The sequence below is a fragment of the Aspergillus candidus genome (genome assembly GCF_002847045.1).
Source record: "Aspergillus candidus strain CBS 102.13 unplaced genomic scaffold BDW47scaffold_26, whole genome shotgun sequence".
Lineage (NCBI taxonomy): Eukaryota > Fungi > Ascomycota > Eurotiomycetes > Eurotiales > Aspergillaceae > Aspergillus > Aspergillus candidus.
The window spans coordinates 249,549-274,365 of record NW_020194031.1 but is presented as its reverse complement, the minus strand read 5'-3'; the positions used below and the strand labels follow the sequence as shown (position 1 = coordinate 274,365).

Here is a 24,817-nt window from a genome sequence, read left to right as displayed (position 1 = left end):
TGGTAGAGATTCCCCTTGTACTCTAGAGAAGATATTAGTCAAGAGAAAAAGAGATGTCAGGGACGTGTCACCTGGACGAGGTTTCTTTGGTGCCGTATTTGTAAAGTCGAGAACGATATATCGTTCCATTTCTCCTGTTTGCATCGTGCTGTAATATTGACCACCGGTTTCAAACCTTTTCATATGTTCCACGAGCCGATCACGTTCTCGGACAAGCTCTAACCCTCACTTCTTCCCAGCAACAAGGAAGTCAATCGTGCCACCCTTGGGCCCTGAGTCGATGATGAACTCGGGCGACATTATCACATGGCCATCCAATATAGGAAAAAGACAGCGGTAGAACTCTTTCTGGTACTGATCCTCAAGAGGCGATAGGTTACCCGCCACTGCCATGGAACGAGGGGGATTTGCCAGCTGCCACGGTTGGAAATTGGTGATAGCAGCAATCGCTAGGTGGAGGGGTGTAGTATAGTTGAGGTTGTTGTCGGGAACAGGAGTGATGAAAAGGGCGTGGCAGAACCTGAGTATTCTGTCATCCAGTGATACGCACCATTTGATAAAAGATACACTTACCACCTGTGAATCGGACTGGCAAACACGTATCGTATATCATTTCCAATTTCCAGGTAGGAATTCCGATTCTAGAACTTGCTTACAGGTCGAGGTACCCTACCCAAGTAGGTAGGAGTTAAAAGTAATGCTCCCAGACAAATTAGGTAGCGGGGCGAGCTGTCCGGACGGGCGTTTGTACGTATTGGGCTCTAGTGTCCTGCAGGGGGACCCACTGGGGTGGATCCACTCTCCACAGTGCCGAGGGATAATATAGATGGAGTAGACGGAGCAAGGAATGTTAGAATTTGTCGCAATTGAAGATGTTATAATGTGGTTAGTGTCTCGATACATTCTGTAGCCGTGTGTTAGTTTTTCGCCAAACCACTGATCAGCTTCTGACTGAAACCCCCAACAGTAATTCTTGATTAAAAAACACCAACGGGGGGTATAAAAGGCTCTGCAAGTCAGTTGCAATTATTTCACAAGTATAGGTTACTTACAGTCAGTCATGATGAGGTCATGTCGGTGTCTACATGGTCGTGCGGATGGTAAATCTGACATTGATATCGTCACGATGCTGTCATCTCCGGAGGATATATAAAGCCCGATACCTAGAATTATCTGAGCGACAAGTTTCAGTTTTCACATACTACAACACACTACGCAAAATGGCTCTTGGAGTGAATCCCATTGACTTTACCGAACCCATCGAGACTACCACCTATGAATGCGAACAAGTCTTCCAGAAAGCCATCAAGGCTTGGGAGGAGAAGTACCTCGACGATCCGCTAGTCGAAGACGCGAATTCCCCGGATATGATATGGTTGTACTCTTACCACGAGATTCTTTCGCGGGGAATCGCATGTCTTCAACGCAGACGCCGTCTGATCGAAGGTCAACCAGCGAGTCTAACCAACAAAGTGGATGAGGAGGAGGAGGAGAAGAAGAAGAAGAAGAAAGAGCAAGAGAAAGAGGAAGAGCAAGAGGAGGAGGAAGAAGAAGAGAAAGAGAAAGAGAAAGAGAAAGAGAAGAAGCGATGGCGGCCGTTTCTTTGATTTCAATCGCTATATAGCCAGGGTGAAGAGCAATCAGCGGAACAAGATAGCATGGCAGAAAGGCCCCCAGACTCCCCACCAGGGTACCTGGAGGCATGCGAATCCTCCTTCAGCAGCCAAGTCGAAGAGGAAATCCACGAAATGACCCAAGGATACTGGGCAAGTATGTGCGAAATGCAAGAGTCAGGGAGGAGAAAACCGTCGATGACCCCTATGCTTGAGAGATTGGATATCCTCCGCTACAACTTTGATCGACACGGGCACTCCTATTATTGGGTGTGTAGCTCTGAATTCTGCGCAGATCGCGGGGGCTGCTGTGGACGACCATGCGGATGCTGTGAGAAGCCTCTGCTGACCTACAAGAAGAGGCTTCGATACGACGAACAGAGGATAGAGGCGCTGGTATATGGTCACTGTTCCCAAGAATGCCCCTGCTGCATCCGTGTGCGACGCCGCTATAACCCTCATCCAGATCTCCCCAAGCCACTATTTTGAAGGTTTGGAATGGCTGCTGGGGATGAATATGAATTCATCATGAGACTGTTTTTTATTTGCTCATCTTTAATCGCAGTACTAGCTTGTTAATGAACGTCATCACGCGTTTCATGTCTAATCAAATCAGTCTATTGTCTACATCTTTTGAAACATCTTCTCCATCAACTAACCAAACTGCACCTGGATGTTTATCACTGGGTTCTTTAATCACTTCAATGACATGGGTTGATTGTCAAACATGCAATCAGGGAATATCACCTGACTTGCAGAGGTTTCCCACGTAGTTTGCAGTCTTGACTTTTCCTGTCTTGCAACTATTCCCAACTTTTATAGCTTGAATATCATCAATACTTTGACTACTTTATTGGTCCTCCTACACCATGGAACTATGTGATAACTCGATATATTCAGATGATACAACCAGTAGAACCAAGTATACTGTACCTAATCGATTGGGATAGTATTGCGATGCCGATGGTATAACTATAAAAGACATGGCAACAACAGTCGAATCCGTAAATCTTCATAAAATATGGTATGTCTTTAACCTTTCCTCAAGTCCTGGAAGAAGCAGCTGAGTCAAGATAGGTCAAATGTCAACAGGTGTTGACCTGGTTTAACACTGTCATGTGCCATCTCGCTCTGCCAACGTGATGTTACTGTGCTAGCTTTCCCTCAATCCAGAATTGTCCATCCATTTGGTAAACAATCCACTCTTCGAATATATGACAGAAATCTAATCGTTTGTTCTTACAGAAATACCCTCTTACATTGTGTCGCGAGAGAAGCTGGTAAATGAGCTCATCACCAGAGTCCATCACTATCACATTCTTGCCTATGCAAAATGCTTTAATCATTTCTCTATATAAATCCAGGTAAGGACCTCCACACCCTGAACTAAGTGTAATCGTCTGACAGATGGTAGTGAAGGTGTAGAGAATATATCTTTTGCTTTCGTTATGCAGACAATTGATCAATACTTTACAAACAAGTAAAGCAAAATGTCTACTGCAGTGGACATGAGCCAAGTAATCAGCGGGGATCGGTTATAAATCATCCTGATCGGGGTCACGGTATTAGGGATACTTAATTTCCTCAAGAAGATTCCAGACCAGGGAGTATTGCCACGGTCCGGGCAATGGATGGCCGATGGTATGTCTTGAACAAAGATTTCATGTGAACTGAAAAGCCAGGCTAACTCAAGATAGGACGACACATAAGCTTATCTTCTTAGATGCATTGACTGGAAAGATATACTCGATTATCGCATCATAGCAAATTGACTATTGCGTTATAGATCGCCCTGGGTGGCTCCTTCCAGTAGACAGGTGCCAACCCGAGCTGGTATACCTCTAGTTGGGAAGCTTCTCCTTCCCCTGTTTTTTTGTAATTAGGCTGTAAAGCAGAAAGTATAGAATGTCCGCATCGGTAGACTTTACTACACTCGCGGCAGAGCATTGGAAGATATTTGCGGGGAGCCTGGTCTTTCTGGCGGCGGGGACCCTAGTGTACAAACTAGGGGGGTTCATGGTGATGCATGAACTCGCCTCTCGCATCAGCGAGGGACTAGGCCACTGGTGGTTTGTTTCCAACCTTCAGAATTGGGAGAACAAGCCAAGCTAACTCAAGATGGGTCAATGAAACGGGGGAGACAATGTACTGATCAGGGCACGCAGACTGACGTGACCGGTACCCAGCCCGGCCCAGTCTCACCCGCGGGGGCTGTCACGTCCGGTATCCAGGCCGGACCAGCTTTATTGGACAAGGCAGCGGAAAAGCATGCGCTCCGGAAGCCGAATACAACGGAACGGGCCCTGGAGGGCAGAGAGGCCTCCTCCAGGGATTCGTCGGCCTATACGACCCAGTCGGAATTTGACCCAGGGAAGTCACTAGGCCAGTCATAGACAGTGGAATCGAAAGGTCGTTACATGGTTTCCTCACTTAGGTACTCGGACCAATCGATGGATACGAAGCTGAGTACAACATCACAACCGTCAACACGAGAAGCTCTTAGAGCACTGGTGAGATTCGTGCATGACCTCGTGATAGGAAGGGTGGAACTGTTATCAGCTACTGTCTTTTTAAGTGATTCCCTGTCTTAGTTACATTGGCTAGGAAAATGTCCGAAACTCGATTTCACCAAGATAGTAGAAAGACACTTAGGATCGTTGTCAAATATCCGGGTGAAATGAGTTGCCACGACTCATATCAAACCAGCACGTCGATTGAAGGAATCCCACACATTGGAGATTCCGATGACTGAACTACTCCAGAAACCTCTGTCCAGAGCGTCTGAACTGCATCTTCCGTCATGATGCCAAGTGCAGATCCCGAGAAGATTATGAGAGAGCCCCATTGAGGCGGCAGCTCCTACATGAAATCGCTGGTCAGGTGAAAAATTCTCGAAGCAAGGAAAACGAACATAATGTTACTATACTTTGACTTTCAGATCCATCGTATATTAACGCAGAGCACCAGCGTACATTGTCCATACAAGCCAGGATGGTTCCTTACTCAGGTATTCGAAAGGAGGTAGACATTGAGAGTCGTTCGGAGACTTGGAAAGGTTTCAATCCAATGTGAATTATCTGAGCGGAACTATTTCTGATCCTACAAGATCCTTGCCCACAAAGACACCTTGGACTGCCAGACTCTGCCTGTGTTCTCTGCACTGCTCTGATGTATGCAGTTCTGGTGATATATCTTACAGAGCGGGAATCTCCTGATTCAGACTATATCTGCTAATTTGAATGAGCTGCTAGAAACTCAACTCCCTCACTGGGTGAATATTATTCTAGATGGTAGTCTTCGTCATTCCTTTTGGCCTGCTGGGACCGTAATCCCTCGTGGCTAACAGCGTGGACAGTCTGTCAGATGCGTAGAATTCTCATTCTTCACCCCTAGACCAATAACACCAATTGGCGAGTGGTAAGGGCTTGAAACTATTGATATCCAACAAGATGTTCTCACCAATCGGTCCCGTCAGTTCCAAGGGACCAATGCTTTTCGCAGATATGCCGTGCGTATCTTCGGCCAAGGCATCGTGGTTCAAGAGGGAGCTAAAAATAGAGAGAATTGAAAGTCGCTTGCTCAAGTCTTCAATCATCTACGAGTCAATATTACTCTTACGGAAAGCTGTGATGGGATCGGCCTGCAATGTCGATCCTGGGAGCCCTTGCATGGGTAGCACCATCTTACGTTGCTCACTTTATGTACATATCACATTGCAAAAGTAATCACTGAAGCTTTACCACAGCTTCGCTTCAAGGCTATCGGATCTCATCACTTTCACACTGTTCCAAACCCCCTTTTCTCTAGAGTTGGTGGCAATCCCTAGAGTCTAAATTCCAATCAACAAGCTAGCGTTGGGCCACTATTGTCACTTTCAGCTTGGAAAAAAGGAACTTGAGGATGGACCGCGCTGAACGGCTTGATGGCCTTCGAGGTATCGAAGCGTTCGTGGCCGTCACTGATCACTATATCTTGGTTTGCTGGCGGGTTGTTCCTTGCCTACATGCGCATCTTTTGGGTCAAGACAGAAAGTCTGCCACAGACAACAAATGGAGGCATCCAGAGTAGGTTGTTCTGACAAGGCTTTGGAACAGCAGTAACCTTAGTGGCTGGCATTTACCTTTTATGCTTGGATAATTCTGGAATCCTCCCTCCTGGCTACCAATGGCTTGTCATCTTCCAACCTTCTGTCCTAGCTTGAACTGACCCCTGGATCTTCAAAGACAATTGGCGCACTATCGGATCGCTCCTGGTGGTGTTTTCCATTGACCGTTCACCGGCTCTACAGGGTCTCATGAAGACACGTCTCGTGCAGTTCCTCGGGGATATCTCCTTCCCATTATACCTCGTAAATTATATGGTGTTCAATACTATAGCTCAACAATTGAGGAACATCACCTGGTGGACAATGCATCGGGAGCCCTACCCTCCTGCCGTTGAAGCGTGGGAAAGACCTACCGATTATCTTATTACCATATTTGGCTGTGGGATGGTTTTGCTCCCCGTGACAGTATACACTGCTATGTTATACCGCCGGTTTGTCGATAAGAGATGTGTCGCCCTTTCGAAGGAGCTTGAAGGATTACTTGGAGCTGGGAAGGACATTCCATAGAACTTTAGCTCTGGAAGCCAATTTCCATATCGATTGACACTTTCAATGGTCAAGAAACATGATGGTCGAGTTGTTACCATAGCTAGAGGCACGGGCACTTGGCTTTGACTTTGTAGTTCCTGGACCGAATAGGACACGGACGTCTTTGTTAGATCCAACGAGGCCAGCTGCAAGATAATAATTGTAATAATTGATACTGTGACCGTCCTGCAAGAGTAAGACCTGTAACAAAGGGAGCTGGTGACTGGTCATGTCCACCCCTTACGTGGGAGAATGCATCGATCTCAAGAGCCCCAGCCCCAAAATAAGCCACAGGAAGCAAGCACAGACAGTCTCGCCAATTCAATTCTTCATTGAGACCGACTCGTCCCTCCGAGTCAGACTCTACCAAAACTACATGCAAAGTCATGCTAGATCCTACATGGCTCGCGCTGGTGGCAGATCCACTAGCTCTCCTTTGTGTTCTGTTCCTGAACTTCCCCATATGCAAGAAGGTTGCTCAACAAGGACTCATAGCTGTTTCCTGGAAGAGTCGGCCGAAGGTGAAATGGTACGAGGATGAAGACGGCGAAGCCACGACAGGCTCCATCAATGAATCCTCGGGGACCATACAAGTAATGGGAAACATGATTTGGACCATCATTGGGGTTGGACTCGCCATTGTTCACGTTACCTTTGTTTCCGCAGAACTCGAGACGAGGAACAATCGCGACAGGCAGCTGCGACTGGCGATGTGGGTAAGAGATGAGACTGGAGTCTCCTAATCAGATTGCCCACTGACCGATACCAGGCACTTCATCTACTTCAAAGTCGCGTTCTTCAGGCGGAAACGCTCTACACTGCTCGTTTCACGTTTGGGGTGCTGGGAGGAGCCAGTCGATTGATGACAGCCTTCGCCCTCAGCACTGATTGCTACCAGAGGGATGTCAGCGACCATTACCCCAAAGCTCCTCTCCTAGTGATTCAGTTTCAGATTGTAGCGGCCATCGCAGGGGTTTGCTGCAATTGGGCCATTCCCCGTAGACCTGATGTGTTTCGACAAGGACAGCTGGTTGAACGAGAAGCTTCAACCAGTTTGCTCAGCCTGATCACGTTCACGTGGGCGGAGCCTTTGCTGAATATCACCCATAGGTCGAAACTTCTGGAGTTCAGAGATCTCCCCATTTTCCGCAGCGAGTACAGTACTCGGGGGTTGCGGGAGGATGTTTTCACCAAGACGCGGAGGGAGGATTCCGCAGCCCGCGACGAATCCTTCGTGTCCGCTCTATGGCAGCTCAGTCGCAAGACACTACTCAGACAGGCGTTGATGGGAATTGTAATCATTGGTTTGAGCTATGCTCCCCAAGGGGCCCTGTTTGGCCTTCTACGTTCGTTGGATCTCCGTCAGAGCACGTCACAACAGGAGTCCCGTCCCTGGGCATACGTACTCATGCTTTGTCTCCCAATGATGGCATCGGCTGCCCTGGAGCATGTAAGATACTGGATCGCGTATCGGTCATTAATGGTCCGCACGCAGCAGCACCTGATGGTCGCCCTCTTCGACAAATCGCTTTGCATCAGTGACGCCTGCACCACAGACCCGGGCGTGGGGAAGAACCTGGTTAACCTAATGGCAGTCGATGTGAAACGACTGGCGGACTTTCTCTTGAATTCGTCTTCTATCTACGGAGTCCCACTGCGACTCTTTATATCGGCTGCCATTCTCGTCAAGCTCGTGGGGTGGCAGAGTTTGCTCGCCAGCGTGGCAGTGCTGCTCCTACTCTATCCTCTCAATCGATATACAGTCAAGGGATATTCTGGAGCTCAAAGAAAGATGATGGGATACCGAGACCAGAAGATGGCTGCATTGACGGAGGCTCTGCATGGCATCCGTCAGATCAAGTTCTCCGCTTGGGAGGTGCCATGGGAAGAGAAGATCAACGACCTGCGGGATGGGGAGCTCGAGGCACAGTGGGCTGTGTTCAGATGGGATCTCATCCTGATGTCCCTCTACCTCCTGACCCCCACAGTCTTGTCAACGGTGGTGCTGACAGTCTACTCGCTGACGCACGGAGGCCTGTCCCCCGCCATTGCATTTACGGCCATCTCAATCTTGGGTACTATGCAGACAGCCCTAACTGCCATGCCTGGGATAATCTCCTCGGCTGTTGATGGTGTGGTAAGTGGCAAGCGTGTCCAACAGTATCTGAGCATGCCGGAACGGCAACCACATGTGGTGTCGTCGGAAAGGGTTGAATTTGACGATGCAACGGTGGCATGGTCCGGACATGGCGGGGGCGAGGGGGGTATTCTGAAAAACGTCAATATGAGGGTTCCGATGCATGGCCTGACTCTCATTACAGGGCCGACAGGTGCGGGAAAGTCTCTTCTTCTGGCGGCGATGCTTGGGGAGTGTGACATCCTCTCGGGAACCGTCAAGGCCCCAACCCGGCGAGCTTGGAATGCAGAGTCCAGCGAGGACAATCAGTGGCTCGTAGATTCTGCGGTGGCATACGTCTCCCAATCACTATGGGTTGAAGCCACAACCGTCAAAGAGAATGTGCTGTTTGGTTTGCCGTACAATATGCAAAGGTATAATCAAGTGATGACTGCCTGTGCACTAGAACAGGACCTGCAAGGTTTCCCAGATGGGGACGACACACATTTGGGTCCGAACGGGGTCAACCTCAGTGGTGGACAGAAATGGCGCCTGTCTCTAGCTCGTGCCCTATATTCGCGAGCCACCGTTCTCCTCCTAGACGACATCTTCAGTGCTGTCGATGTGCATACAGCAAGTCATCTGTACCAGCACGCTCTCACCGGGCCCCTATCCCACGCTAGAACACGTATTCTCGTCACCCATCATATTTCCCTGTGCACCACTGACGCTGATTATATTGTCCATGTTGATGGATGTACTGTCCACTACCACGGGCCTGTGTTTTCGACGACGCCGGGCAGCATACCCTCCTCAACGAGCTTCTGTAAAACCAGAAGAGTTCCTTTCTCGAGTAATACCGAAGTGACCGACACGAGCGATGCAAAAGGGACTTTGATTGGCGGTTCTAAGTCCGGATTGACACGGACTTTTATCGAAGAGGAGGGTCGAGAACAAGGGACCGTCAAGTGGGGAGTCTTTCGAGATTATGCCCAACAGAGCGGTACTTGGGGTTACTGGTTGCTGCTAGTGGCTGCGTTCCTGACTTATAGTGCTCTGATGCTTTCTAGGGTAAGATTACTAGTTCCTAGTGTCAGTATGTTAAACACTGACGTTGGGCAGACGTGGTGGCTCAGTGTGTGGAGCGCATCCGACCAAGGGCAAGTAGCCCAGGAGAGTGCCCTAGGCTATTACATCAACGTCTACATCTTGCTGTCTGTGCTAGTCTGCATGGTCGGTTCTGGGCGTAGTTACTTCGCTCTGTCCGGATCTGTCAAAGCTTCGCGCAGCCTCTTTCGTCGCCTTCTGCACCGAGTGCTCCGGGCTCCATTGCAGTGGATTGACACCGTTCCTGTAGGTCGAGTGCTCAATCGCTTTTCGAGCGACTTCAATCTCGTGGACTCTCTGCTGGGAGATGATGTGCGAGCCATGCTGTCTCATGGCATGGATATCCTCATGGCTGTAGCGTCCAGTTTACTGGTCAATCCTCTCTTGGTCTTCGGCATGCTGATCCTCGGTGTAATTACTGTCAAGTATGCAAGCCGGTACTTGATAGCTTCGCTAGAGGTGAGACGGCTGGACAGTGTAGCCCGGAGCCCAATCTACGACCATGTCGGCTCCTGTATGGCAGGACTTTGGACCATCCGGGCGTTTGGCAGGACTGACATCTATCGGGAACAATTCCGAGAGAAGCTAGATCGCAAGGCCCGCGCGCAGTGGCACGGTTGGCTGTTAAATCAATGGCTTGCCTTCCGGATGGACATTATCGGTGTCGTATTCACCGCGGCCTCCACGACTTGTGTCGTTGCTCTGGGGGTAAACGCCGCGCTGGCCGGGTTCGCCATCAGCTTCACAATGAGACTCACCCAGACGATCTCAATGGGGGTCCGCCGCTACGCATCCCTGGAGCTAGATCTGAACAGTGTGGAAAGGATCTTGGAATACTCGCATTTGGACACCGAGCATGACGCCGGTTACGCCGCCCCCGCGCATTGGCCCCTGGACGGGGCACTCGAGGTCAAGAACTTAACAGTGCGCTATGCTGCTGACATGAACCCGGTCCTACATGGCGTCAGTTTCCAAGTCGCCCGGGGCCAGCGGGTAGGGATCATTGGGCGTACCGGCGCCGGGAAGTCGTCCCTAGCACTTGCATTGTTGCGCGTGCTCGAGGCGAGTGAGGGTAGTATTTTCATAGATGGGATCGACATCTCCACGATCCGCCTCGCTGATCTTAGGAGTCGACTGGTTATCATTCCCCAGCATCCCACCATATTCGGGGGCACTTTGCGTTTTAACCTGGATCCTCTCTGCGAGTACAGGGACGCCGAACTCCTGTCTGCCCTTGCGCTGGTCCACTGGGATACATCGGCCCATGGCTGTGGAGAAGAACAGCTTAAAAAGGATGAAGAAAACCTTCAAACGGCCGACGACGTTTTGTCACAGCATCGACAGGAAGGGGGTGCATCCGTCCTCGACAGCCCGGTCGCCGATGGTGGTTCCAATCTCTCACACGGCCAACGGCAACTTCTGTGCCTTGCGCGAACGTTTGTGCGAAAGCCCCGTGTCCTGATCATGGACGAAGCAACCTCGGCCGTCGATAAGGACACCGACACTCTCATCCAACACGTACTGGGATTGGAGTCTAGCCGGAACGCCATGACACTGCTCGTGATTGCCCATCGCCTCAGCACGGTCGCCAACTTTGATCGGATACTGGTTTTGGGGGAGGGTAGGGTGGTGGAGTTCGGCAGACCGGTGGATTTGATGCACCGAGACAATGGTGTGTTTAGAGCGATGGTCGAGAAGGACGCGGGGAGAGAGGCCTTGACGAGGGCTATTTTCAACAGTGGAGATAAGATGTAGGGCATTGAAGACCTTGCATAGTCCTCGCAAGTCTCGTATCGAGCTATATTCTAGTTATTTCTTTACGCGACTGTTATATAGCTCTATATACAGACCGTCTTCCTACAGTCACGACTCAAAACCCCCTCCAGCCCACAAACAGGATGATGGAAATCTCTGCAACATCTTTCCAACTCACTTTAGCTTGAACAAGAGAGTCCGTTTTGCTGGACTCGGACACACGATAGACCCCGTCAAGTCCCTTCTTCAGTAGATGCCGGCGATCCGGCACTGTCGGGGGCCTTGCCATATACTGCACGGGAATGGACAACTTCATGATCGCTGAAAAGAAAAACGCGACAGCCGCTGGACTAGGTGAAACGAGCTGACGTGACTCTCCGGCCGCATAGAAGCGCAGCCGGAATGCAAGGGGAACGAGCGCGTAGAGAATCCACCCCGCATACATCAGCACCGTGGGGTTCAGGAGTCGGACCCAGATCGGCTTTCGATGGCGCTCGGAGCGTTCATTCACAGAGGAGACTACGGTTCCGGTGATATCAAAACCGACGGCATTTCCGGGAATCCACGAGCGCACGATGCGTGTGACGTTCACTGCCATCCTCACTGTTAGTAACTAGCTATTGGGGGTTCATCGAGAGATAACTTACAAGGCATATTCCAGAACTTGGTCGCCTGTAGGCGCTTGGCAGCTTTGATGCTGACCTCCTCGTGCATACCAATGAAACACCACTTTTGCAAGAGAGTGGCCATCAAGAGCACAAGGTATATTTGGTGCATCGCGCGTCTCGATGTATCGGGGGCCATGTATTTGGGCCATTCAACCGGGCAGAGAACCCATGGGACGAGCATGATCGTAATGCTGTTCGGGATGGCCATATAGGTCTTGACTACGTGACACAAGCAAATAATGCGCTGCAGCATGGTCCTCTGACTGCGAAGGTCGGTGCCGGAGAGGAACCAACCGAGCCTTTGATACGCCAGGATATTGCCATCGGTCTGTTATCAGCAATAGAAAAGAACACGTTAGTCAGTCGTCCTATAGACGCAGGTCAAGAAACGGACAAGAATACACATACCCATCGCGCGCGCTGTTTGAACAGCGCAGCCAATGAACCAGGCGCCAAACCAAACTGCACTTCATCCTTGACAAACACGATATGCCATCCTTGACCGGTCAGCATCCACGCACACACGATGTCCTCTGCGGCATTCTGCAGAGGCCAGCCGCCAATGCTGTCTAGTGCACTGCGACGGAGAACATATCCAGACCCGGTGCATGAGGTTCCCCCTAAACTATCGTTTATGGGCTCGGTTAGTCGCGAAAACACCTTGGTGTCCTGCGCAAGAATATCGTCGTCGGGGGTATTATAGAATCGCTGCAACAATATGAGCCGTGCAACCAGATAAAAGAACATATGGCGAGGAAGTGGATCCATACCTGAGGAGGCACTGCCATCGCTACCTGCTTGTCCAGCAACAGATGGGGAACGATGCGCCGCAACCAGTCTTTGGCGGGAATCATATCCGCGTCCAACGCTGCCATGTACTCGGCACTGCCGTTTCGTCGAGCACCTTCTGCTAACCCAAACCGAATGTTCCCTGCCTTGTAGTTGTGAGGGATGCCGGGCGTTTTCGTGCGTCCCAGATAGATAACCCGCTGGAAATTGCGGGATCGTCTGCGATTGAATCGCTCAACCGCGTCCTGCACCTCGGGGCACTTCGCATCATCTAGAAGAAACACACGGAAGCTATCCCGGGGGTAGTCTTGCGACGCGGCCCCAGCAACCGTATCCATGATAACGTCCAGATCCTCTCCGCAGCAGGTAATGTATACATCCACTGAGGGCGCAACCTCCCCTCGCAGATGATACGAATCACGATGCACAGGTTTTCGCCCGAATGCAATGTGAAGGGAAATCTCCATGCGCGACACGAATTCCGGCACGAGGGTCATCATCTCAACTAAGATGTTGAGCCACAGGAAGCGCCAGACAGAATCGTTCGGCACGGACAAGCTCCATGTGGACCGCACTCGCCATGCAAGATAGGCGATGTAGAACACCCAGGTTAGGATATGCGCGCCTACGACCACGGGCGAGTCCAACGGAAAGGTCCCCAGATTGGGGATTTTCTCAATTCGGTATGGCCCATGGTCCTCGCAGTAGCCGCTCTTCTCGATACGCGGTGCGGTCACTGTATGAGAGCTTGACATCGTGGTCTAGATACCGGCAATGACCCCCTTCGTTTAGTTTGTCTTGTGAGGGGGGTATCCTCATATATCTCGAGACACACACGTATATAGAGAGAAACTATCCGTTGACTTGTCGGTGTAGAAACCTAATCGAGGCCGATGTGTTGCGCGTGCAGGAGCCAATGTCCTGCGTCGGCCCCTGAATGATATACATCACAACCACATCCTTAAAAACACACCGCCGTTCCCTTGCACGTTGAACTCACGCACGTAGAATAGCGAATTTCGGACAGAAATTGAGATACTCAAAGCATCGACAGAGGACAATATATCATACATGCAAGCCTTTCTGATACACCGCTATTACCTCTTGCATTAGGGCATAGAATGACGATTGCTGCAGGTCAGGGCAGCAACTTGTGCTCCAATACCTGGTAATTGGCCCTGCAGCAGATAAGCAATCCCGTCGAACAGTGTGGACTTCGGAGTTACCGCTGGACTACGAAAAGAACCATAGCCGCTTGGAGCGGTCATGACAAGCATCATGATTGCAGGTACCCACTTAGATTTCCGATAGTGTACATTGGCCAACGTAAGGGATCGCCCTTTTGTTCGTGAAGCCGATCTTCTTCTACTGTAGATATATGGTTATATAGACAGTCTCTCTCCCAGTTCTATTATTCTCCCTATTGTTGCACAAGATAACACCTTGGACCATATACACTGATTGCCTATAATCTAAATGGATAACAGGGTTTCTATAAGTGATGCTTTGCTGGCAGGTACAGCGGACAAGATCACTGTTTGTGGCATCATCGAGGATGTCTCGACTACTCATGAAGACACTATCACCCTACTTGTCAATGATGGCTCCACCATATCCCCCATTCGAGCCATGCTGCGTGAGGCCCAAGTGAAGGATGCGTCAGTCCTTTCACGAGGATGCACCGTGCAGCTTCATGGAACGTTACAACCTCCCAAGCAATCCACCCTGTGCCAGGGCAAATCCCGCGTCCTGGTTGTCAACGACTACGCGATACTCGGTCCGGCCGACTCTGCGACCTTCCCTCTTGCTCAGCATGGCGCGTCCACGGAGTTTCTCGATCGCAATCCTCACCTTCGCATCCGCACGCCTCGGTATGCTCTTCTCGCGCGGTTTCGATCCGCGGCTCTGTCCGCGCTCAGTACCTTCTTCGACTCTCATCCGGACGGGCCCTTCTACCAGGTGCAATTGCCCATGCTCACCTGGACAGATTGTGAGGGCGGAGCAGAGGTGTTTGCGGCCCCGACTCAGTGCTCGAAGCGCGAGGGAATGGAGATGGAGGATGCTTACTTTGGATCGCGGAGATACCTCAATGTTTCTGCTGTCTTCCACGCCGAGGCCTTTGTGCAAGGGCTCGACCGTGTCTGGACCCTAGCGCCCTGCTGGCGCGCGGAAAGGACCGATGGTAGTCGACACCTGGCAGAGTTTTGGATGCTCGAGGTGGCGATGAATTATATTACGACACTGGAGCCCTTGTATGGGCTCATGGAAGAAACCATCCACGGCATTGTGACCCGACTGGAAAACAGCCCCAGCGGACAGGAGATGCTGTCTCAATCCGGTTCGGACGAGCTCCGACACCGCTGGAACAAGCTCTTGACCTCCAGGTGGCCACGGATTACTTTTGCAGAGGCCACGAAGCTACTTGAGCCCATTCGCGCGGCGAATGGAACTACCTCGACGCCGCAATCCACTGCCCCGCGAGACATCTCGGGAGAGGAAGAGAAATATCTCTGCGCCCATTTCGACTCGCCCATTTTCTTGACACATTTCCCGTCCCGGATTCGCCTTTTCCAGGCCGCGCAGTCTGTCGGACACATAGGTGACATCCCGCCCAGCACGGAAATAGATCCCGAGCAAACGACCGAAGCATTCGATCTTCTGCTCCCAGGGATCGGAGAGATATGTAGCGGTGGCCTACGAGAGCACCGTCTGGACGTGCTGATTGATACCATGCGGAAGAAATACTTTTTGAGGGGGCAAAGCAAGGGCCATGTAGAGGACCAGAATGGGCCCGCGGACGCGGAGCCATATCCGTACTTGCATCCCGGGGAGGAGATCGGCTCCCTGAAGTGGTTCACAGACTTGCGCCGGTGGGGGACGTCGCCGCATGGGGGCTTTGGCATCGGCTTCGAGAGACTGCTTCAATATCTTACGGGTGCAGATACAGTCAAGGAAGTGGTTTCATTTCCTCGATATTGGGGCGTCTGTGGCTGCTGAGAGATCGGGACTCGATCGAGTACTATTCTTGGAAATCAATCAGACGTCCGCCTATACAGTAGGGTATGGCAACATATGGTCAGCACAGTGTTATGTCAGGAAAGCAATGAACTCTCTACCAAGTGAAACTCCATTCCTTCACGTTGCCCTGGCTCAGCATTTTAGTTGTTTTCAGTGCAATTCCAGTGCAGGCCCCGCGGAAATACTGCACGCAGTTTGTATATAGCACTTGACGAGTCGCTGCACATGGTCTAGGTGTTGATCTGGCGGATGATGATCACACCGATGTCAAGACTAACAGGTTGTGGATGTGTAACACCCATGAAGTATAGGATAGCACCCCCAAGCACCAAAGTACAAAACGTGTTAGAGCTATGAGTAATAGAGTAGAGATTCGAATCACAGTGTATATGCGAAACCATGACACTGTATATAAGACTCTCTACTGTCTTTTACTCCAGAGGAGAGAGACTTATCGCTTATCGCTTATCGCTTATCGGTCTATCGATTGCCCTGGTCACTCCTTCCCAATCGGGATATTGCAAGTCGAGGTCCTTCTCTCGGTGGGAATTTACTTTTCTTCTCTCTTCTCTCTGCTCGTTTTGAACGTAGTTAATTAAAACAAAATGGCAGAAGTCCGGGTTCATAGTCACGTCGGACACCAAAGTCTTGTGATGCTTTTCGTTGGCGACATCACGTGGAGGCTGACAACAGACTTGCTCGATCATCTCCTGATATCAATGAGCTGTTGCCACGGTTCCACGCCGCGTTGGAACGGCGTTGGTATGCCTGTTACCCCTAAGATGACCTGAACAAGCCGGGTTAACTCTATAATAGGCCGCTTCATCCGGCGAGAGCCTCAGAGGCCGGGCCAGGCCCAGCCAGACAGTATGTCGATACCGGTACCCAGCCCGGAACATACTCATCTGCGGGGCCTACAAGCAGTGTCATCCAGCGCCGGCGTCGCTTTGGCTCTTCCAGGTAGGAGTCGGATTTAAAAGTCCGATTCGCTGACCTGGGCCAAGGGTAGACGAAAGGCGTCACGAGCATCTACCACCAGTCACTGGGTCAAGCCTCAGAGGTGGTTCTACCGTAGTGGAATTACTGCGGTAGTAATCAACCTCTAACCAGTGACAACAATAAAATCAGCGAAAAGCATCCACAAGAGTTTTGTGCCGGGGGTGAGGAGGGGGGAGGGGGTAGTAGATTGTTGGTGTGTTTCCTGTCACTATTTCCTTTCATATGGCTGCCTGACAAATTAGGTTGGAGGGGAGGGGATGCTGAGTCAGAGCCGGAGTCCCGGCGCCGTCAAGTTGAGTAAGAGTAAGTTGATGCTTCCTCTCACGTCTTCACTCCATCACCAAACCCAGTCCGCCCCCATCTTTACCATCAGTTATCCCAAGCAACCCAAGATGATACAGATGACCTTACTTTGCAAAACAGAAAGTCATTGTGAGTAGGTCCCCTTCGGTTTATTTGAGGTGAGTTCTCCCTTGCTGGTGTGTGCGCCCCCGATGACAACTCATTCGTCCTTGCACCACAATTGCCCCCACAATTTCTCAGATCGCTCCGCCTTCATCGATCCAAACCCATTTGTCACTGAACGTTCGTCGTGCGTGCAGTCTTCTGCTAACACTCAGCCATTCCCAGCGCACCCAGCGGCCCGCAATGTCTGCCGGTCGCAAGGTCTTCCACTGCGCGGTGGACGAAACGGCGCTGACCACCAACGTCAGTGAAATCAAAAAATGGACGGCCAACGGAGCGATCACGCTGGTCGTGCCCCTGTACAGTAAGTAGGCCGCGCTGCCAGCTGGTTGGGTCGGATTTGCTGACCCGGTCGCCATGTCTAGCCCTCGAACGCCTCCACGCCCTGAAAAAGGCCGGATCGCAAGTCGCCATCAACGCCCGCGAGGCCGTCCGCTTCCTCGATCGTGTAACCTCCGGCAAGGATAGTGTTCCCTCGGACCGCGTGGTTCTGCAGGGTCCAATGGAGCAATACGACGACTGGGCCGAGACAGACCCTTTTTTTCTGCCCGAGTTCGAGGAGGAACCAGAGGTTGACGGCCCCGAGGGCCCCGACTCAACCGCCCCAGCCGCCCCAGCCAAACCCGAGGACAAGAGGAAGGAGATGAAGAAGAACGGAGCGAACCAGGACGATCTGTCGCAGATGCTCCTCAGCAAACTCAACTTCAAAAAGGACTCGGACGCGGTGTCGCTCCCCTCAACTGGCACTCACAGTGGCCATGGCTCGCGTCCGTCCTCCAGGAGCTCCCAAACCAGCCCCGAATGTGCCAACTCCCACATGGTTGAAAACGATGGATCGAAGGACCCCAAGGCGAAACCGTCCAATGGGCATCGTCGCTCGGCATCGGCGTCCGCCATTCCCGTCGTACCCGCCGCGCTCCGCCCTTTGCTCAGCGCACTGCTGTGGCGTCTGCACACGGGGCCGGACGCTTCTAACGCCGCCAAGAGCTGCATTCTCGTCTCGAACGACCGGGCCACGCAGGTCTGGGCCCAGAAATACGGCATCGCCGTCAAGAATATCCACCAGCTGCGGACGTCCATCCAATACGAGGAGCGGGAGTACAAGAACCGGTGCAAATACGTCGAAAAGACCCAGCCCGCCGATCCCAAAACTCTGCTGTCGTACGACGAAGAGAGCGAGGAGGATGAGCTCGTGTTTGTCCCGCGTGGACGAGGCAAGGGCGCTTCCAAAGGCGGCAATGCGCGTGGAGGAAATGGCCGCAAGGCGGCGATCTCCAAAACAGCCCCGCCCCCGGTTGAGCAGACGATGGAGGTCCCGACCCAGCCCATCGATCCGAACTCATTCAGTCGGTCTCTCCGCGTTCCCTCGAAGCCGCAGCCGACGGTCGACCTCAGCACGCAGACCGGCGCGGCCCGTGGTATGGCCGGGGCCTCGCGCCCCCCGCACACGGGTCGTCGCGGGGGAGCTCGCGGCGGCTCTCGCGGCAGCGGCCGTGGACAGGGCAAGCTGTGGGTTCCTTGATCCATACGGCTCCACCCTGTCGATTCAGTTGTATTCGACAGGTCCCTCTACAAAATTTCGAATCAGACCACCGTGGTTATTAGTCGACGCAGCACAAGAGGAAAATTCTCCTGCCGATACCGGGTCTACCTCCGGATCCCATTGTCGGTGGAGACCGAGACTTCATGGATCCTTAAAAGGGGGCGACGGCCCTGGACGAATGACGTGGGTATCAGACGGTCGGACGCAAGAGTCGGAATGGCACGGACGATTACCATGCAGAGACGCCCCATGCGCATGGCGAGTTCGGTTGCACAGAAATTCGGTCCCCCGGTTGGGCGCGATCTACGCTGGTCCTTACAGTTTGCCCCTCGTGCCTTTTTTCGTTTCTTGTTTGCGTGGACTGTGGAGGGCGACACGGTTTTGACCGATGAAATTGTCTTCCTTATGCGCCGGAAATATGCGGTGTTCTATGGAATTGGCATGGTGTTCCTTGCTGCCCATTTCCCCACCCATACAAAAACCAACCACCATCTGTCTGTGTTTTTTTCTTATTGATGTTTAAGTCCGCGGGTGTGAAAGATGCGCCGACAGTGTTTTAGCTAAGATTTTAGATGCGAGGCAGAAATAATACAATGACGCGTGACTGGTTGAAGATCCGAGTATAGAGTCCGTAGGGTGAGACGCACTGGTGTCACAGGTAGCGAACTAAGGGCACATCGTTACCAGGACGAGGTAGTTCGTGTTGGGACTGTGAGCCCCGCCGTCTCGTGGATCGGATGACTCCTTTTCTTATTTCTCTCTTTGTTTCTTTTCTCCTACACTATTTTCCCCTATACTTTCCACTACAGAACCATCAGCAAGAGACATTTCTTCCATCTATCGATACCGATCGTAGTCGAGGTCTCGTATCTTATCGCCCCGCTTCCCCACCTGAACCATCTCGCCCGTCACCGTCAGCACGATGGACACCCCCGTCGTCGACCACACCTCTCTGGGCGCCTCGCCTACTGAACGCCGCAACTCTCTCGAGCGACATCTACAGCTGCGGCCGGAGGCGAAGGATCTGAAGGATCGTCATATTCTGTTGGATACAAGTGTCGCTCCGTATGTTCTCCTCTCCTAGTTCTCCGAGTGTACTATATAAATCATACAATCTATCGTGCACGTCGTGTCATATCGCGATCAGATCAAACTGTCGGTCCTTTACTAACGGTAGATACTTATAATGATAGCTCCCTCCAAGCCGCCCGTCAAGACCTCGCCCGCCAGCGCACGACCGACGCCCTGAAGAAACAGCTCGAGCATCGTCCCGATCGGGAGGAACTAGTTGAGCGTAGGTCTTTTCCTCTTCTATATCATACATGCATACACCTTCTACCGCATGAAATACACATACTGATAGAAGAATAAATGATTATAGGAAACATCCTCCCGGACACAACCGCCGCCCCAGCCCTCCAGGCCCACGCCCGTGACCTCGACCGACAGATGCGCGCTGATCGCCTCGATCATAAGATTCAGGAGAGGCCGATGCCGGAGCAGTTGATTGAGCAGGGGATTTTGAGTCAGGAGGAGGATCCGAGGAGGGGGGCTGTTTAGGTTTTTTTGATTTGGATACCTAACTAGCTGCTTATCTATTTGGGGATGGGTCTGGTTGTGGGTGGGTAATTGGGTAGCTGGGTAGCTGGCTGGCTGGCTAGTTAGCTAGCTAGGCTTGGGATGGCGTGAGATGCATGTTTTGTGTTTGTTGTTTGCTCTGTTCAGTGATTATCGTTTTGTTTTGATTTGTTTTGTGTGGTTTGCGATTGTTGAAGATGCAGGGTTGCATTTACTGGCTTGAGTGTAGTTGCAGTTCATCTATTGTTCATACTCGTCACTCGGGTACTTTCTCATCACACGTACATATCATATCCCTACACCTGTCCTCCCACTTTATACACACTCATAAGGTAAATCAAGCAACCTCCACCTGCTCCGCGCTCAAATCCGGCATCCACCCCGCTGGCCTCTCACTCCCACGCACCAGAACCCCATACGCCGCCCGCTCCACCTTCTCCACACTCGCCTGCATGACTTCGACTTTCTTGTGTAGATCGCGAAACATCCACCCATGCTTCCGCGGGACACTCAGTGCCTCCGCCAGCGATCGCACCTCGCGCAGGTCGAACACGATCCCTGCCTGCGGTGCCGCCAGACGCGGATACATGATATTCGACTCAGCCTCCGCCTCCGATCGCTCGATAACCCCGCTTGACAAGGACGTAATGGCAAACCGCATCATCTCGCCTGTAAGGTCGAACACACCCATTAGGTAGTCTTCCTCGGAGACGGGCACCGCGCCGTCGAGGAGCCGCGCGCGCACCTCGTCGATTGTGATGAGCGTTTGGGTCTCGAGGTAGTGGTGGAAGGAGAGCGCTTCGATGAACTCTTGTAGGCCTGGGCTGATCTGGCGCGCGTAGCGGTGTTTGTGCAGTGGGGCGGTGATGTCTGGGAGGGCGGTCTTGAAGAGTTCGGTGATTTGGGCGAATCGGGAGGTGGTTTCTTTGGTGATGTTTGGGGGAAGGGGGGCGTTGAGGGTGCGGACTCTGGGGATCTATTTAGTATGGTTCTCTTTTTGGCTCCGTTCTATCTGGGTAGTGTTTGGGTTGGGTTGTTTGTATTGGATGCTGGGTGGGGAGGTACCGCTGTAAAGAGAAGATACTACAATTTATTAGCATATATATCCGCATTCAACACACATAACAGAGATAAATACATCTTCTTGCTCAAGGCCGTAATATCCCGACTGATCTTGGTCAGTCTCTCCCGCCGATCATGATGCTCATCCAGCTCGTCGCGGAACGTCCCAAAGATGGACAGGATCTGGCTCGATTGGTCGCTCATCGTGACGTCGGCCGTATCCGCTTGTGTGTCCTTATCGCGGAGAAGAGTGCCTTCCCAGGAGCGTTTGGTTCCGGCCATGAGAGTGAGATGGTGAGATGTTGGAGAAGAAGAAGTGTGGAGGAGCAGCGGAAGTTGGTTTGACTGATGCAACCTTACCCGATCGGGGTGATGGTTATCTGATAAGATCGTTGCCTGGGGCAGAGACACAGACTCGCTTTGACGACGAGTATATAATTTCTGTGGTGAGAATGCTACAAACATGAATACTCGACGAAGAAGAAGGTTATGCCTTTTGACAAAGAATATCTGCTATGCAACATGTCCAAGGTGGAACAACCGTGGGTATCATACAAAAACAGAAACAAGACATCAAACGAATGAAGATGATCATGAAGAAAATCCTGTCAACTCATGATCTGTGACACTCCATGACCATGTATAATCATCTTCTATTGGGATGTCAATCAGGTTAAGTCTCATACCAAACGTTGGTCAACGTTTTGGCGTAGCCCCTAAGACCTTCTCGTCGCCTTCCAGACCTCAATCGATTCTATGCACACCTCAACCAAACCATCCTCCCTCCATGGACTGACAGAGTAAATCGGGTTCGTTTGGTTCACATTCTTGATGAGAGTCGCCCGAGTCATACTCGCCTCCAGAATCATCGCAGCCCCGTCCGCTGTATCACCAAAGCAGAGCCGGTCTCGAGAAGCAGTCCAGCCTGGCCGTCCAATATTTCCTCGTGATATGTCATGTCCCGGGCTTAGTTCGAACAAACAACAGGAGCGTGCATAGTAATACTCCTTCGACGCATCATGGATCGCCGAGACATCCACCGATGGATTGGGGATGACTGCTCCGAAAATGACATCTTCGTCTGTGTGTGAGGTCTTGCCGTAGATAAGAAGGATGGTAAGTCGCCCTGCGTTCCGGGGCTCGGCTGCGTTGAGTGAATCGAGCACGCAGGTGACATTGCAGGGGGCCTCGTATCGTTGAGGTGCCCGCAACTTATTCCAGATGAGGTCGCACCCAAAACAGAGTCGGAGTTGAGCGAAACGGGCAAGTGTCAAGGAGGTCTCGTAATCACTCAGCAGCCCTTTCATAGCGGACACAGCGGGTCGGCTTGGTTTGGTTCTGGAGAACCTTGTCGCTATTTCCGAGATCGGTTGGAGCAAGTAAGGCTGGTTCCGTGGATGTGAGCATAGTCTCTCGTGGGTATCCGGGAATCCTTCAAACTCACCATTAATCGCATGGCATCGTCAAACATTGGCCAGGTGATCCCTACACCGGCAATGCGAAAGAACGGTCGAACCATGCTGTTGACAACTCGATCGAGGTCGGAAAATTTGCTGATTTCCATACCCCCGGTGTTCCCAAACTGGCCAAGCAACAGAAACTTGACCAAGCAGCGGAACCTGTCCCGGGGGATTGAAAGATGGTGGAGATGCAAGTCATCCCCATGTAATTCTCTTGCCAACCCGCGAAAATGCTCCAGGGGGACCACCGGCCCCGCTAGGCGCCACTGGGAAGCCCAAATGAAGCACAAGGTGTCGTAATACATCTCATCCCCGTGCTCGTCATAGTTGGAGCACTGTGCCTCCGGGTCTTGCGACGACACACCGTCCAGCTCAGACGATCTCCACGCTGCCTGCCTGCTCCACTCCTCGGCGTCAAAGGGCAGCTTTCGCCCATCGCGCGCCGTAGCCAGGCTCTGGAATACTAGTCGCCTGCGGTCTGACTTTGTTCGGTACCGCCAGGATTCCCTAGTATGTCCACCGCTCAGCCTCAATTCAAGCAAATCGGAAAACTCGCACGCCCGAAAGAACTCTTCGACCGTCATGGCCTTGGGAGGGCTCCGGACAAAGGGGAACACAGATAAGTAGAGGAAGACCTGGTAGAGGATGCGTCCCTGTTCCTGCAAAGACAGCGGGAGAGCGCCGTGTTTGTGCAAAAAGGACAGGAACCCTTCCTCGGAGGTGCACCACTCTCCAGATCTTGTCCTTGTCGCGTGTTTGTAGAAGAGCTCCTTTAAGCGGACATCCTTGTATCTGTCTCTGTTCAGCTTTATCATTCGATCCATGATCGCGTCCTTCTCCATCTCCCCTTCGCAGATAAGTTCGTCCAGTCTTTCATCACCCGACATGATTGCAAAAAAGAAGGGTGTATCAAGAATCACAGGCAGATGTCCGACGTCGGATGCTTGGTCTGCATTTCGTGTGGCTTTCAGGTGAGGCTGCGGTGGCCGTATAGAACACTAAATGTTAGTGCTGATAGACTTGCGATGAGTCAATGCCAACTCGTAACTAGTTGTACGGAGTAATTATGATATTAGACTAGGGGCCGAGTCTAATACGGGTCCACTATTCAGGTGTGTCATCGGAGAGAAAGTGAATTGATTCAACATGGAGATCCGCAATATCATTTTGACCCCACACGTCATTATCACCGATACCACAATACCCTTGATCAAGATTCATTAATATACAAGACACGACATGATCAACCAAGTGCAGTACACCCTACCACCACTCTCTCTTACTCCAAAGTAATCTTCTTATTCCCCCCCTTAGTCGCCTTCGGCACATCCACCTTCAGCACCCCCTCCTTCAGCTTCGCCTTCACATTCTCCTGGTTAACAGGCGCAGGGAAGTGAAAGCTGCGGTGAAACGACCCAAAGCTCCTCTCAGTCGTCACAAACCGCGACCCGCCCTCGGCCGTCTTGTCCTCTTCTTCCTTGTGTTCGCGCTGCGTCGACCCGTTCACGACAAGCGTGTGCGCGTCCGTGAACTCCACGTTGACGTCCTTTTGCGCTACGCCGGGAAGCTCGCCTTCCAGGTGGTAGCCTTCTTTATCTTCGCGCACGTCGAAGCGAGGGGTGAAGCTTCGGGCGGAGAGTAGGGCGGGCGACTTGGTCGAGAGGTGGTCGTGGTAGTCATCTAGGAGGCGGAAGAGGGAGGTTACGTTCTCCGGGTTGCCGCTGGGGAGAGAGGAGATGAGAGACATTTTGATTGTGTGGAAGTATTGACTTGAGTGGATTGTGGTTTGAGTTGAAGTGATAATTGATTCAAAGGTCAGGAGAGCTATTCCTGGTATTTATATACATGGGGGGTGGAGAGTATGGTTCGGATGGGGATTAAGCTCCCGGTTGTAGTCCCCGCCGACTATGAATTGTGGAACGCCCCGCGTCAACGTCATAGACGTGTGAACATCTAATACTACAATGTGGACAATACTGGTCATGGGTTGCTCCTGGATTGGAATTAATAT

The 24,817-nt window shown here is 51.8% G+C and overlaps 11 protein-coding genes across 11 annotated transcripts; 6 read left to right on the top strand and 5 right to left on the bottom strand.

Annotated features, from left to right (window-relative positions):
* Positions 1-26: 26 nt before the first annotated feature.
* BDW47DRAFT_106831 (uncharacterized protein) lies at positions 27-521 on the bottom strand. Its single transcript, XM_024812856.1, has one exon. It carries the CDS (start codon positions 391-393, stop codon positions 226-228), a length of 168 nt encoding a protein of 55 aa, XP_024671576.1. The 5' UTR covers positions 394-521; the 3' UTR covers positions 27-225.
* A 699-nt stretch (positions 522-1,220) lies between these two features.
* BDW47DRAFT_126261 (uncharacterized protein) lies at positions 1,221-1,607 on the top strand (the record flags this gene model as incomplete). The annotated part of the gene is made up of 1 exon (XM_024816532.1): positions 1,221-1,607. The coding sequence occupies one exon, from the start codon at positions 1,221-1,223 to the stop codon at positions 1,605-1,607; it is 387 nt and encodes a 128-aa protein (XP_024671575.1).
* A 5,025-nt stretch (positions 1,608-6,632) lies between these two features.
* BDW47DRAFT_126260 (ABC bile acid transporter) lies at positions 6,633-11,224 on the top strand (the record flags this gene model as incomplete). The annotated part of the gene is made up of 4 exons (XM_024816531.1): positions 6,633-6,962; positions 7,016-8,774; positions 8,829-9,433; positions 9,485-11,224. The coding sequence occupies 4 exons, from the start codon at positions 6,633-6,635 to the stop codon at positions 11,222-11,224; spliced, it is 4,434 nt and encodes a 1,477-aa protein (XP_024671574.1).
* Positions 11,225-11,339: 115 nt separating this feature from the next.
* Positions 11,340-13,436, bottom strand: BDW47DRAFT_126259 (glycosyltransferase family 2 protein; the record flags this gene model as incomplete). Its single annotated transcript, XM_024816530.1, has 4 exons — positions 11,340-11,815; positions 11,872-12,220; positions 12,301-12,600; positions 12,663-13,436. 4 exons carry the CDS (start codon positions 13,434-13,436, stop codon positions 11,340-11,342), a joined length of 1,899 nt encoding a protein of 632 aa, XP_024671573.1.
* Positions 13,437-14,157: 721 nt separating this feature from the next.
* BDW47DRAFT_126258 (class II aaRS and biotin synthetase) lies at positions 14,158-15,678 on the top strand (the record flags this gene model as incomplete). Its single annotated transcript, XM_024816529.1, has 1 exon — positions 14,158-15,678. One exon carries the CDS (start codon positions 14,158-14,160, stop codon positions 15,676-15,678), a length of 1,521 nt encoding a protein of 506 aa, XP_024671572.1.
* A 1,668-nt stretch (positions 15,679-17,346) lies between these two features.
* On the top strand, positions 17,347-18,685 carry BDW47DRAFT_126257 (uncharacterized protein; the record flags this gene model as incomplete). The annotated part of the gene is made up of 2 exons (XM_024816528.1): positions 17,347-17,467; positions 17,529-18,685. 2 exons carry the CDS (start codon positions 17,347-17,349, stop codon positions 18,683-18,685), a joined length of 1,278 nt encoding a protein of 425 aa, XP_024671571.1.
* BDW47DRAFT_106826 (uncharacterized protein) lies at positions 18,597-19,319 on the top strand. Its single transcript, XM_024812855.1, has one exon. It carries the CDS (start codon positions 18,923-18,925, stop codon positions 19,220-19,222), a length of 300 nt encoding a protein of 99 aa, XP_024671570.1. The 5' UTR covers positions 18,597-18,922; the 3' UTR covers positions 19,223-19,319.
* A 148-nt stretch (positions 19,320-19,467) lies between these two features.
* On the top strand, positions 19,468-20,514 carry BDW47DRAFT_106824 (RPEL repeat-containing protein). The gene is made up of 3 exons (XM_024812854.1): positions 19,468-19,771; positions 19,900-20,000; positions 20,088-20,514. The coding sequence occupies exons 1-3, from the start codon at positions 19,629-19,631 to the stop codon at positions 20,264-20,266; spliced, it is 423 nt and encodes a 140-aa protein (XP_024671569.1). The 5' UTR covers positions 19,468-19,628; the 3' UTR covers positions 20,267-20,514.
* On the bottom strand, positions 20,515-21,638 carry BDW47DRAFT_106823 (translin family protein). Its single transcript, XM_024812853.1, has 3 exons — positions 21,423-21,638; positions 21,350-21,367; positions 20,515-21,252 (listed from the first exon to the last, which is right to left on the bottom strand). The coding sequence occupies exons 1-3, from the start codon at positions 21,626-21,628 to the stop codon at positions 20,622-20,624; spliced, it is 855 nt and encodes a 284-aa protein (XP_024671568.1). The 5' UTR covers positions 21,629-21,638; the 3' UTR covers positions 20,515-20,621.
* Positions 21,639-22,062: 424 nt separating this feature from the next.
* Positions 22,063-23,693, bottom strand: BDW47DRAFT_126254 (uncharacterized protein; the record flags this gene model as incomplete). Its single annotated transcript, XM_024816527.1, has 2 exons — positions 22,063-22,731; positions 22,791-23,693. The coding sequence occupies 2 exons, from the start codon at positions 23,691-23,693 to the stop codon at positions 22,063-22,065; spliced, it is 1,572 nt and encodes a 523-aa protein (XP_024671567.1).
* A 317-nt stretch (positions 23,694-24,010) lies between these two features.
* On the bottom strand, positions 24,011-24,608 carry BDW47DRAFT_106822 (Hsp20/alpha crystallin family protein). Its single transcript, XM_024812852.1, has one exon. The coding sequence runs from the start codon at positions 24,551-24,553 to the stop codon at positions 24,086-24,088; it is 468 nt and encodes a 155-aa protein (XP_024671566.1). The 5' UTR covers positions 24,554-24,608; the 3' UTR covers positions 24,011-24,085.
* Between the last annotated feature and the right edge of the window lie 209 nt (positions 24,609-24,817).